Source organism: Pagrus major, chromosome 11 (assembly GCF_040436345.1).
Source record: "Pagrus major chromosome 11, Pma_NU_1.0".
NCBI classification, from domain to species: domain Eukaryota; kingdom Metazoa; phylum Chordata; class Actinopteri; order Spariformes; family Sparidae; genus Pagrus; species Pagrus major.
In genome coordinates this window covers 33661905-33676897 of record NC_133225.1, presented here as the reverse complement: position 1 = coordinate 33676897, position 14993 = coordinate 33661905, and the positions used below count along the sequence as shown (strand labels likewise).

Below are 14993 nucleotides of genomic sequence, written 5' to 3'. Positions count from 1 at the left end.
GAAATGCAGTCTGTGCAGTGCAGTGCAGTGTTCCCAAAGGTTTGTCCGAACACTTCTGCAGTAACAGTGGAGAGATTACTAATAACATACCATCTACTGTAAGTTAATAGTTTCAATAATAGTCAACATATATAGAGTCATCTAAAAAAGCAAGGCTCTACACCGGATGTTTTTTAATTTGTGTGACCAGTGTTATGATCCACAGATAAAGTCAATTGGATGGATTTCAAAATGGACTCTGAACTGAACTCCGTTCCCCAGAATTCTCCAGTCTTCACACCTAGGTGCAAAGACTGGCCAGAGACCCAGTTTGAGCTACTACTGGTCAGGATGACAGACGCCCCCCCCCACTGACCAGATAGTCAAAACTCTAGCTCCTTCCTTTGAAGGAAGGATAAGTCCCCCAGGTGTGCATTGGATGACATAAATCTCCAACTGGTGCATTGTTTTGATTGGCCAAAACATTTACAAGCCAAACTATTACCACCAGGGAGAAGGAAGAACGATATAACCTATGTGCGAGTAGTGATGGATCTCATGTAGGATCTCATCATAGAAATTAGCTCTTCAGTCAGCAGTCTTCGTGCCAGTAGGATCCCATCCTTCCTGGTACCCCTTAACCTTGTTGAGCAGATTCTCAAAACTACCTCTACCACGGTTGTGCAACCTTCATAGGTACACCTAGCATACAGTCTTGGCAGTGCAATTCCAATTTCTGTAAATCATCAGAATTTAGAAATAGGATTCATCCTGAATATGCCAATCATTGAAAAGCAGAATGTGTGAATATTAAAGCAGGTGTCTCAAACTCAAATGAGCTGGGGGCCACTACTGGTATTGTTATCTCATAGGAGGGCCACTTCAGCACTCCGGTACTACAAGAAATTACAATATTTCTGAAAATTTAGTGTTTTTTCTATCATTAACAGAATAATACTAAAATGTTTTAACAGTTAGTGCAAACGTTTTGTCCATATTAATAACTTACTTAAAGTAAACCTTGTACTGAACAAACAAATGCAATCCCTGAATACATTTGTACTTTATTACATTTGCATTTCTGCTCATATTTTCTTCATACATAAAAAAATGCAAACAGCAGTTTCTATCCATTTTTTATTTATTTATGTATTTATTTGTTTAACAGATTTTAAACTGCAAATCTTTTTTTTCCTTATAACTTAAATAACTTATTTAAACCTTGCACTTAACTAAGAATTGTAATCCCTGAATAGATTGATTACTTTATTTCTTGCCAGACACTTTGCAGCCACAATTACCCTGATGGAGGTCACAGTTGAAACACAGTTGAAGTACAGCTTCAAGATTGGCATCAGTAAGCCTGGACCTGTACTTGCATTTATTAAAGTTTCTCACACAGATACAGTATGTTCTTCCAAAAAGGCACATTGACTGAACACTTTGGACAGCTTGTGTCTGCTTTTTCCTTGTGCCTCTCTGAATTTAGTTTTTAGCTCACAAACTCAGCAAATCTTCTGTCACCTCGAATTTGTCATTAATACCCATGATGAAAATGGCTTATTTTGGCTGATGTGCTGTCATCAAGCACCACAGAGTATGCAGTGAAACTTCAGGCTTTGTCCCGTAGCTGTTCATAAAATGTCACTTGATAACTCATTGATCTGCTCTGCCACTGTGTTTTCTGATAGAAAGATAATCTTAAACAAGCTCCTCTTTTCTGGAGATAGAATATCAGCGACTTACAACATGCAATCCTTCAAAAACGGCCCTTCAGTGAATGGCTTTCCCCCTTTGGGGATTAATTCACTCACCACATAACTTGCTTCAACTGCAGCCTCAGCATCCTTCTTCGCTTTATGGAAAAGACCTTGTTGACCTCTATGTAGCTGCGTGACTCGTTTCTTCCTCACGTCTACCTGGTACTTCTCATATTGTTCTCCGTGTTTAGTCGAGTAATGACACTTGAGATTATATACCTTCCAGTCCTAAAAATATTGTAATATCCACCTGTCTTGAAACGGTCTGTGTTCATCATCCACTTTTCTTTTCAGTTTGGAAACAGATATCTTTGGTTTTCACAGCCAAACAAGTGCAACTCCAAGCTGGCTCTCTTCGCATCAAAATCTGTACGGACATGTGCGGGTATCCGTGACCTTTGCCATGACGTATTTTGCGTCACATGAAATCCATTTTTTAAAATACGATCGTGTTTTTTATTTCAATTGCATATGAAGGGATGGTTTGAATTGGTGTGGCACAACTAAAAAAATAATTAAATAGAAAAAGTAATTTTGCAGGCTGGAATTAATCATATTTTTGACATCAGGTTGCGGGCCGGATGGAGGGAGAGGGCGGGGGCTGGGAGTTTGAAACGCCTGGATTAAAGCTGGTAATTGGTAATTCTTTTCAGAAACAATTTTTTTTTTTTGTATTTGTATACGATCTCTTAACACCCAGACAGCGATCAAAATATAAAATGATTTGGAAAAAAAGGAAAACAATCCATCCTCTCTCGTAGGGACAGGGCTGTAAAAACTTCATCCAATCAATTTTAGTGGCCTGAAGATATTGTATCGACAGCTTACCTGTCCATCAATCTGTCCTTAGATGCCCACCCCGTGCTGACTCCACCCATCAGTCATTGCGCGTGACCGGAGTCTATTCACCACACTGCTGGAGTTGTTTATAGACAAGAATGGCAGAGAAAGTACAGCCACACTTTTCATTACCAGCTGTTCCTACAGCAGCTTGCACTGCCAAACAGAGCTAGAAAAGAAAGACCGAACTGGAGAAGGCTACAAACAAAAAGACGTTGGATAGCTCAAGAGGTGAAACGAGAGTCAACACTGGAGTGGCTATTCAACTATGGAGACAACTGATGGAGTCGAAGGCTTGAAAACGGACGCCATGGTAGCTGTGTCTCTGTTGGACAGGTAATGAACTGGTTTGTTTTGGTTGGTGGAAATGTATTATAACTCTGCATTATGTAGTCAACGTAGCTAACGTTAGCTCCTTATGTTGCTGTCGCATTTATTTGCCAACATTCGCATCATCAGCTTGTATCCAACGTTAGCTAGCTAGCTATGATAGACTACTGCCGTATGAAACGTATTTACATATAACCTCACCGTTTACACACAGGCTATTGTTTACACGTACTGTGGATCTAATCCATGTAGCAGTGTTTACACATGCACTGCTGCCCTGGACTGTTTGGACATTAGCCAGACAAGCTGTATTTGAGAGGTGGACTAATTCTTGTGTGCTACATGTGTGAAAGGCCAAGTCCACTGTTCAGAGGTCATGGGGAGATGGCATATATCTGTGAATATAGTTTCTATTGTAGTTGATGTCGTTAGATGGTTTATGGTATTATTTCCTCTTCTCAAGGACATGTGCTTTATGCAGCTGCTCTGTGTCCTCTGGACACATGGACTGTTCGGCCCCTAGGTTGCTCCTAAGACTGTGGCCAGCACCCCCCCCTCCGGACCAAAGGGGGCAATGTTGGGACCTCAACCATATGTTCTAAAAATAGAGAGGCTTGTAGGTAAAGCCAGAAGCATAACTACAAGGTCCTCCCAAACCAGCAGAGCCTAAGAACTAAAGAAGTGCACTAAAACTCCATCGGTCCAGTAAGTAACACTTACAGCACCACTCAGCCACGCCCCACAATCCAAGTTTGATGCATTGTTGCAAAGGAGCTCTGGCTTCCTGCACAGTGGTTATTGTGTGGGTGCATTCCATCCGTTTTTATTAATTTTGACCTAGGCCACAGTTCGAAACTCGTACGAACTTGTTTGTAATATAATAAAGTGGTGGAAAAAAGTTTTCGGACACCCTTAAAATTTTACACAATCTCAAATATTATCATGAAATATTTGTGGAAAAATCTTTTTTGTGTTTCAAAAGGTGTAGCTGCATTAGACTGACTAAAAACAAATATAAATTATATTTTTTTTGTTTATTGTTTACAAGAAAAACTAACAAAACTAAATTCTTGACAGTTTCAATATGTCAGTTCTCAACATTGTCGGAATCAGAATCAGAAATCCTTTATTTGTCCCGAAAATGGGGAAATTCCTTAGTCACAGCAGCCAAAGGACAGTATCACACTTAAACAATAATAAAAAGTAAAAAATAAACAATATAATAAGAGATAAGAAATAGAATTAAACTTGTATATACATAGTATTTACAATATGAACTTGGTATTTACAATATGACATAGTATTTATAATATGAAGAGTATAAGCAGTTTGGTATTTTTATTTACAAACAATAAATAATAAATATGGTATTAAAAATTGTCCAATTAGTGCAAACCAGAAAGTGTGTGGATTTGTGTAGAGTTTAGTATTGCACAGTGCACATGTGAGGTCTACTGGGAGCAGTGCTGGTTGTACAGTCTGACAGCAGCAGGAAGGAAGGACCTGCGATACCTCTCCTTCACACACTTGGGATGTATCAACCTGTCGCTGAAGGAGCTGACCAGTGCGGTGATAGTGACCTGCAGGGGGTGGGACTCCTTCACCAGCAGCGATGACAGCTTGTCCATCATCCTGCTCTCTCCCACCACCTGCACTGGGTCAAGAGGGCATCCCAGGATGGAGCTGGCCTTCTTGATAAGTTCAAAGTCAACAAATAACAGAGAATGTGTTCAAAACTGAACAAAAAATAAATAAACCATTACATCATCAATTTAATATTTAGTAGTCCTGCCATTAGCACGCAGTAGAGCTCTGATCCTGGCTGGCATGTTCCCCATGAGCCTTTCACACTGTTGAGGGGTAATCTTGTCCCATTCTTCTTGAATTACTGCTTTTAATTCTTCTAAATTCTTTGGTTTACGCTTTGAAACAGACCTTTTGATAATCCACCACAGATTTTCAATGGGGCTCATGTCCGGGGATTGAGCTGGCCACTCTAAGACCTGGATACTGTGCTCCTGCAGCCAAGTTCTACTGGCCCTGGATGTGTGGCAAGGGGCATTATCCTGTTGAAACATCCAGTTTTGACCTCAACGGAACAGTGCACGTGCAGAAGGGAGCATGTGGGTTTCGAGAATGGCACAATACTTGGCAGAGTTCAATGTGCCATCACAGACAGTGAGATGACCAACACCAGCAGCACTCATGCATCCCCAAACCAAGATACTGCCTCCACCATGCTTGACAGTAGGTACTATACATGCTGGAGATAATGCTTCGCCTGGCCTTCTCGGTACCCTCACATTAGCAGGAGGAAGATAAAGCTGGAAACTGGACTCATCTGACCACAGAATCTTCTTCCAATTCCTGACTGTCCAGTTCTTGTGTGCTTGGGCCCAACAACGCTGGGCTAACCTCTGTCTCTCATTGATCAGGGGCTTATTGACAGCCTTGTAGGACCTTAAGCCATGAACTAAAAGTCAGCCACATACAGTGCGGGCGGAACACTGGACACCAGTTTAGTTTGACCACTGCTGCTGAAGCTCCTGTGATGTCATTTGGCGGTTTTCCCTGCACATGTGGATCAGGATGCGGTCATTTCTTGCAGAAGAAACCCTTGGACGCCCAGATCTTGGTTTGTCTTCTAAGCTGTTGGTTCGTCTGTATTTCTGCAGAGTGTATCCAACTGCTGAAGGACTGCATCTGCATTTCCTGGCTATCTGGCGGCAGCTATACCCTTCCTGGCTGAGAATCTGTATCTTCAGGCGTGTTTCCTGCGTTAGGTTCCTTGTTTTAGCCATTTTTGTCTCTGAAGAACGTTCAAATGTGCTGGCTTTATATAGATACTATGCACGGCAACAAAAATTGTGTCTTTTAATAAAAAGCACCACCTTCATTAGTGGATCACTGGTACCAAAATGACCCAATACTGAAAATTTCTTATGTATTTTTATGGAACCAATCAATTTTAAGTTTTTAATGGCTTTTTTAGGATTTGTTTAGTATTTTGGCTGTGACTGTACTAAAAGAAATTGCACTTGAAGACCTAAGAGTGATTCTTGATGCAATATTTCACAAATGCATGGGGTGTCCAAAAACGTTTTTCCACCACTGTATATATATTATATATAATATATATATAATATATATATAATATATATTATATATATATATATATAATATATATATATATAATATATATTATATATATATTATATATATAATATATATTATATATATAATATACATATTTTAGATTTTACATATTATATATAAAATATATAATATACATGATATTTTAGATTTTACATATTATATATAAAATATATAATACTAGTGAATTGTTTGTCCTCATCGATGGATTAAAAATAACAGTAAAGTCATTACTGTTATTACTGTGTGTTTTAAACTGGGTAAAAGACTGAACTGATGTGAAAGTGAAACTTAACGCTTCACTAAGAAATGTCTGTTGTGTTCCCTCTGTACTATTTATCTATGCTTAATAACATGCCCTGCTACTGACCTGTGCTACTCTGCTCCGGTCATGTCTCTGCCACAGTAGAATAAACATGCCGGTCCTTCAGTGATCGTCGGTATCCACGGATGTGTTTTCAACTGGTGCACAAAGCCAAACTGAGTGAATACACACAACACATTACTTTACACTCCACTGTTGCTTCAGTCGTAGGCTGATCACCAGCTTATGTGATTGGCCACCGCAACATGACATCAGGCTGCGTTTCTCCAAAAGTTGACTCCGTCTCAATTTTTTGGGCATGCACCGCCGCAGCCAAAATTGACTACACTCATTAAAAATGAATGTGAAAACCCATGTTTTCACCACTACGCCAGATCCAATGTGAACCCACTCGCCATGCTATGATGTGCTGTGTGCGGTTTTTTCCCTCTTGGCACGCCTGCCGGAGGTGACACTGGGGGCATGGCTAAATCCTCGATTCCACCTTTGAGTTCGATCGTGACATAATTTTGGTCGATATCCGACTTACAATCGAGATTGTGACACCCCTACTGTACTTGTTTGTGCTCTCTAGGACACACACACACACACACACACACACACACACACGCACACGCACACTTGCTTTGTGTTGGCTTTGTGGCTTGTGTTGGAGCATTATATCAGTTGTAGTTCAGCAACAGATGTTGATTTAAGTGTGTTGATTTATTCATCAATTATTACTTTTGTTAAAAAAAAATTAACACTGTTGACTTTACAAGAGCAGTCTTCTGTGAGCACAAATTACACCTCAGTGTAATTTACTGGACCACACTATTGTTCTTAGGCTGTGCTGGTTTCTGAGGGACTCATAGTGTTGTTTAAATGTTTGCAATGTTGTTATAATGTTTACAAACAAAAAACACTTGAATATACATCCATATGGATACTAGTACAGTATGTGGTTGTCTGTGTATCATGTCTACGACCCAGAGCCCAAGAAATATTTCCCTGAGTATGTTGTAGCATAGCATATCCTATCGTAGGAAGAAACAACATAACTGCAAGAAGATAATTCTACCTCCATCACTGAGTGTAGACACATCATCAATGAAATACAGTAATACCATGAGAGCTCCATGTGAAACAGGCTGGTAGTGTAACAGGTACTAACACCATCGCTTGTGTGCAAATCACCAGAATTCGTCCTCAGGATACAACAGCTGTATGATGTCTGCCCCAGGACCTTCTGTGATGGTGTAAACCCAGATGCTGCCTTGACAGGCTCATTCCACCTGAACCAACAGCTCCTAACCCCACCACATGCAGGCACGCTGACCGACAGTTTGAGATAGAAGGCATAATGGCTGCTTAACAGTGAAAAATTTTAAGTGCGTCAGTATGTCTGTAAAAGTGGTCATACATCTGTGAGGGAGCAAGTGCTGATAGAAAAAAATATTTTTTTAATCCTGCTGTTAGTGCTGCTATGGTCTTTCCATCTCATTTGTTTATATTGCCAGAAAAAACAAATACAATTCTTCAATGTTTAATCATTGTAGCACTTTACAGTACAAATCATTTGGCAGTAATATCTAATTGAATTTTATCTGTTAAACAGCTATAATCTTTATGGTTTCCTAGGAAAAAACACATCATTTTGTAACATCCCAATATGATCCAAATTAGAAAATGTTTAATGTTCAGCGGCTGATTTATTAATATATGCACAATTTATCCTGACTCTTTCAGGAAAAACACAATAGCCTCTTGTATTCTACAAGCGATAACAGTAATCGACTGTGGCCAACACAGTCCCATCTGTCATTTGAGCACACCCTACATTACAACGTGTCATGACTGGAATTATGGGGCCCCCACTTCAGTGCTGAGGTTGCAGAATTACCCTTTGTTGTGAGCTCTGACCTATGACAGCTAATGCTCATTAGCCCCCTGCACTGAGTATGTGAGAGTTACCGATACACAGCACAAATGGTCCAACTAAATGATGAATGTTGTAAAGGAACAGACAGATTAAATGCACAGTAATTTCTGCCACTAGGGGTCTCTAATTAAAACACAACAGACATAAGACATATGTAGTGTTGGATCATGGGATGTGTTGTCTTCATAGTTAGTCAACCACCATTGCTGATGAAAGTCTATTTAGGTGACTCAGGCAGAAATGTTCACAGACGAGGTAATGTATTCAAGTTTTATTTGATGCATATTTAGTCGCATTTGGCAACTTACTTTCTCACTCTTTTACATATCACCCGATATCTACCCAGAAGTTAAAGCAACCAAATCAAATCCACCATTATCTTGCGTAGACTTGATTTCTTTAGGTTTTAACATTGTTGGAAAAATTTGGGATAATGTAAATAGTAAACTCAACAAAATACATAGCAAAGGTCTAGTCACCTTTAGACACTGAAATGCAAAAATGTTACATATTTTATCCTTTAATTGTTCGTGGTTGATAATTGTTGTTTCAAAAGAGAAACTTTATCAGTTTGTAGGCTACACAGTATGATGTTCTCCAGTAATGAGAGCACCAAAATAGTTGACAGTGTTTCTCCTATTTAAGCCTGCTCCTAACCTCTGCCATGGGAATCACCCACCTAGAGATTCAATCCTTAGATGCTGTTTCTACAAATATGTCCAATATTTAGGATTAAGCAAATGAGTACCACTTCATCTGTCTGTGGACTAAAAAAACTAATATTGGCCTCTGAATGGTTTGGATGTGTCAGTGCCTTTACCTGCTTGGAGTCAATTTCATGGATGGGTGCATCAGAGAAGCAGTAGTGATGGAAGAGGCCCATTTTCTGATTGAGCAGGCAGTGGACAACATGAGCCCTCGCGTTCTGCCACTTCACAAGGCGGACCAGCTCGCGGTTCAGAGAGGCACCCAGGTCCACAGACCAGTTATAGCTATATAGAGTCACCTAAAGCAAAGACGGTTACAATATGATATATGTCGAAGTCAAAAACACACTGAAGATGATAACATCCTTGTTTTACCCAAAGATCAGGCACAAATGCCCTGCTTATGCCCTGAAATAATGTGCACTTTAAGCGTGCTGTGAAACCTGATAATATGTCGTTTAAAGAATGACCGTAAGACATTACAACAGCATTATGATTTCTTCTGTGCACAATTTTAATCTCTAACTAGATTTACGATAAATATATACGATTTAATTCTAATCAAATTATTCTACTTATATATACAGTACATTAGACCTGCTTGTTCCAACTTTTAAAGAAAAATCATTGATTTGCCTTCTTCCTGAGAGTTACATTAGAAGAGCTATACAACTGTTAAGCCTTTATGGTAAATATTAAGCTAGTGCCAGTCGCCAGTTAGCTTAATTTAAAATGAAAACTGTAATCATGAGAAATAGTCCAAATGTAACAAAATCTTCAAACAAAATCATTCTTCTTCTGTAATTCCTTTAACTGAAGCCATATGATGTCATTTTTTATACCTGCACTATTCAAACAATTGTAAACTTTTTATACCTTGTTTTAAAAACAATTTCCCCCAAATTTCAGCAAGATCTGTCAATTTTTCAATTGAAAATTTTCAATGCTGTGAAACTAAATTACTAAAACTAAATCTACCTCCACTGCATGTGAGTCCTGCAGTTGAAGAGACAGTCTCTAACAGGCCATACTGGTGGCTGGAAAAGATGCTACTCTTGATCCTGCTAGCATTGAAATGTGATAAATCTGACTGTGGAGGTGGTTAGTTTCATGTGAGATCTAGAGAATCTAGAGAACAATGCCTTATTGAGGTTGATAAATCCTTTATTACACACTTACCAACAGTTCAGTTTGTTTAGTTTAAAGGCTGTTGCCTTTATTGGATAGTACCGCTGATTAGTCTGATGGGCCTGGGCACCCTTACTAATCAACAATTACTAATTACTATTAGTACTCTCAGTAATATTATATTACTAAGAGTATGTTACTTATGGTATATTACTAGAAACTAAAAAGTTTTTTTCTTAAGCAGTCTGTAAACTTTTAACAAGTTTCTTATTAGTATTTATGTCTTATAATCTAACAATGCATGTCTTTTTGATTATTAACATTTATATAGTCTTATTAACACATAATAATGTTAATAAGCATCTTATAAGGGCTTAGAAGGGCCTTATTACCATTGCTGATACTGTTAAGCTCATTTTAATAATTACATTTATATAAGTACAAATATATTCTTATCTACCTGCAGCCAAAGTTGAGGCATGTAAACACCTGAGCAGTATCATGTCACATACATGTATTTCAATGATCTGTGGTTTGAATTTATAAGGTCTCTGTCTTGTTATCCACTTGACCTGAGGGATATTCACAATGCAGTTGCCAAATCACCTTTTTGTCCAGGATACTGATGAAGAGGAACCTCTGGCGGGGAGCCAGTCCTACCCCTGCCTGGCTTGGACTAAACGAATCGCTCTGCTCCAGAGCCTCAAAGCGCTGGAAGCCCTTATGAGCTGGGCAGAGGAGAGAAAAACTCAGTGAAATGGAAAAGCAATATGAATCAAAGCCAGACAGTAAGCCACAAAAAGCCCTAAAACATGGGCTCTGTGTGCATCTATTCTTCAAATAACTACAGGATTACAGTGAATGGGCAGCTCCATAACTTTTTACATGTAATTAATTTTCATTTGTACATTTACTGGGGAACTGCTCAGTAGGTCTTTAAAAGCCCAGAGGACATACTGAAACACCCAGAATTCCAAGCATTCCAGAGGTTTCCAAGGTTTGGCTAGAAAAAATGGGTTAAGCTTTAACTTTTATCGGAAACAGAAATGCTCGTCTGCTAATTCCAGGTATTTCTAGGAGAAAAAAATCAGTGGGAGAGAAAAGACATGGAGTGTTTATTTTTTGCATTCCACAAAAACATGTTAGATTTTTCTGGTTCCATTATCTATCTACATGTTGCATATCATTAGCGTAGCAAGGAGGAAACAGAATATTATTAGTCAATGTCATTATCAGACAGAGGTCAAAGGAGCTTTAAAGTCTGCTTCAATTTATAACTCTATTGAACCAAAGGTGAAAAAATTTAGCTTTTTACCAGCAGCTTTGGGTCTATTTATTACAGCATTGGGACGGTAAAACTTTACTATAATTTATATGCCTTTGTTTTATTATTATCTTGTCAGTCAGGAACGCTGAGGTCAGCCTTTGCTGGGTTTGTATACCGGCAGAGATCCAAGCAAATTTTTTAGAGGCTGACTTACTTACTTTTGTGAGTAATGGAAGTTATAAATGCCAAAAATTATGATTACGATAACAATTTTGTCAAAGTCTCAGTTCACAAATTGCAGCTACAACCTGAGAATGAGAGACGATAAATCTTTACATGAAGGACATGTTTATTCCAAAGATGGTCTGTGTGCATAATAAAATAAATATATACCTACATGTGGTATATATGTACATATACGCACATGTACATCATACATGATAATCAGAATTGGATGTATATGTGTGACACACTGATAACAGCTACAGCCTACCTACTGTGTAAGCAATAGCCAATCTACTGTGTACATCTTAATGTTTTTTTAGAAGTTTGGACCAAATTTGGACGTTCTGAATCATATCTTGGTTAATAATCTTAAATTATTGCATGATATCAATAACATTTTTACAGGGAGATTCTGACTCCTCGAGCTGACATGACACCATCAGCTAATCTTTTTCACCATGTAAGACTGCAAAAACACAGTCCACCATGATTGTATGACGGTGAGATTCTTGCCTTAGAAATGATCTTTGGCTGAGTGAAGACAGCAGGTTAATCAACCTCATAAAGATAACACAACCTCCTTTTATATCTTCAAAGATTAAATATCCTACTGTGTGCTTTTTTCTGTATAATGTATTGTTGTCCTTGTTTTTTAACTGTTTAATATGTGCACTGTTTAATGTATGGTATTGCTGTTCCATTTGAATGTATTTTATGTGTGCTTTGTAGCTGACATTATACCTGCCCAGGGACTGCAGTTATAAGCCAGAATGGCTAAACTGGGACATTTACAGATATGTTATTAATGTGCAATGTGTCTGTAACTTAGCTATAGATAAAATAAATAACTACATTTTCTTGATTGTGCTTTGTGCTACAAATAGAACCCAATTTTTCAGTTTTATACTTTGGGTAAGGAAGTGAAGCAATTGGAACTGCTTTTGTGTTTGAAGGCAACCTGCCTTTTTGAACACCTTTAAGCTGTGTTATGTGTTAAAGCAGCAGCTAGGAACTTTCCTTTTGTGTTGATTCTGGTGGCCCCTGTGGACAATAGTATGGGCACCACCACCCATACCACCACCATCAAGATGCATACCCACCTCCTGTGGTAAAGGTCTTGATCTGGCTAACACATGCCTTTGTGTTGAATGTGAGTAAGAAAAAAAATAACAGTTTTTAATACTCTATTATATTAATATTCTTAAAATATTCTTTATTCTTATAAAACAGCTGTTTGCCAGATGTATGATGATGAGGCAATGTACCTGTTTGTGGCATATAAGATTAATGACATTAATATGATGATGGTAAAACAGAGTAAACTTTGCTTAAGTGCCAAGCCACCAGACAACTGAGCATTCTCTTTAAACAGGCTTTGAGTTCACGAAATGGAGAAATCATGGCCCACTCGGATTCCATGTCCCCAACTTCCCCTGGGATGAGCGAAAAATTGTTCCAGGCTGGGGGCTCTGCCAAACGTTCCCATTTCACCATCACGACCCGTTTGGGTTTACCGGGTCTGTCTGGCAGCCTAACCGTCATATGATCAAACTCACCACCAGGTGGTGATCAGTTGACAGGCCTGTTCCTCTCTTTACCCGAGTGTGGCAGACATACAGCCGCAGATCTGATGGTACGACCACAAAGCGGATCATCAGACCACCAATTTATGCTTGAACGTGGAGTTTGTTATGTCGAATCGATGACTAGCACAGAAGTCCACCTGAGAAGACCACTCTGGTTCAGATCAGGCAGGCTGTTCCTCCCTATTGTACTTTCACTTAGTTACCTCATTGGCTCTGCCAAACAATCATACATCAGTATCGCCACAATGGACTGGGGCAAGACTCGCCTGGAAACATATACAAGTACATGGTGAACTGCTTTTTTCTGGATCAAAAGCACTATTACTTTGAATTTCTCAAACAATTAATAATGAGTCTTTTTTATATTCAAGGGTATATGACCATCCATTATCTGAAACCGCTTATCCTTTTCAAGGTCACGGGGGGCTGGAGCCAATCCCAGCTGACATTGGGTGACGGCAGGGTACACCCTGTATAAGTCGCCAGTTCATCACAGGGCTGACATATAGGGACAAACAACCATTCACGCTCACAATCTCACCAACAGACAACTGAGAGTAACCAATTAACTTAACATTCGCATGTCTTTGGATGGGGGAGAAAGCTGGAGTACCCAGAGAGAACAGGGAGGACATGCAAACTCCACCCGGTCTCAAACCCAGGTTCTTCTCTCTGTGGGGCTAACCACTGTACCGTTGTGCTGTCCATATTGACCTACGTGTATCTACAGTTCTTCATAATCTCAATTGTTAGGCTACAATTCCTGCTAGATTCTCAAGAGAGGAGTGTGTTTGAGCATCGGGCTTACATTAACTAAATTGCTATTATTGTTATCATCAATTCATTTTCATAAGGAATTATAAAAACTCATGTTTGTCACGCATCAATTTGACTTTTTTTCCTTCGTTAATTGTTGTAGAGACATCCCTATTTAATATAATTTAATGTACATGACATGTTTAGGAAGTTAAAATAATATGCTTGAAATATAAGTGTAGGCTGATAAAGTATAAAGCAAAACAACACCATAGCGTAACATAATAAATATTATATATCATAATATATAATAATAAATACAAATATGAAAAAATCATGCATATATTGTGACACTATTATTATCATTTTATACCATTTTTTAACAGTGCTATATTTACTATATATCATGTAAGCATACACTTGAATTACTCCACTGGGGATCAATAAAGGTGTATCTTTTTTTATAGTTGTCTATCTACAATTATCTGTCCTTGAGTTCAGTTGTCTGTACCCTCTATAAAAATATAGAAAGCAGACTGACTGGCAGCATCTCACTTTGTTTTGTATTTGTTGATTTTTTTTCTTCATTTTTCTCAATGATGGGTTGTTATTAGTTGTTCCAGATGCAGTATCTTGAATTTTGAATGAACTCTGTTATGACTTGAAGCAAAAGAATACTAAAATCAAAGCACTTTGGCTTATTTGGGAAAATAAGCCAAATCCATGCTTAACAGTTGTGGGTTTTAACAATCCCTTCTGCCAAAATTATTTTTCACCACAAGAGTACTCTAATTCAGTCAGCTTATAATGTTAATACACACTCTTAATACGCTTTCGTGAGCGTTTAGCAGTGATTACAGTCTAACTATTAAGATTCTAAGTTAATGGAGACAAAACTTTTTGTATTCCACATAGCTTTATAATAAACTCTTGAATATAAAAACGCTTCATTAAAATCAGTTTAAAAATGTAAACATTATTGTGCTTTTTATTCATCAAAATGCCAGCCCCCTATT

At 38.4% G+C, this 14993-nt stretch overlaps 1 protein-coding gene across 2 annotated transcripts in view; it reads right to left on the bottom strand.

Annotated features, from left to right (window-relative positions):
* szt2 (SZT2 subunit of KICSTOR complex) overlaps positions 1-14993 on the bottom strand; it is a 225559-nt gene that overhangs the window by 67771 nt on the left and 142795 nt on the right. For both annotated transcript variants that reach the window (XM_073477051.1, XM_073477052.1), the window contains 2 exons: positions 10750-10871; positions 9129-9314 (listed from right to left, as the gene is read on the bottom strand). In XM_073477051.1, coding sequence (XP_073333152.1) covers positions 9129-9314; positions 10750-10871 — 308 coding nt within the window. The remainder of the gene's footprint in view (positions 1-9128; positions 9315-10749; positions 10872-14993) is intronic.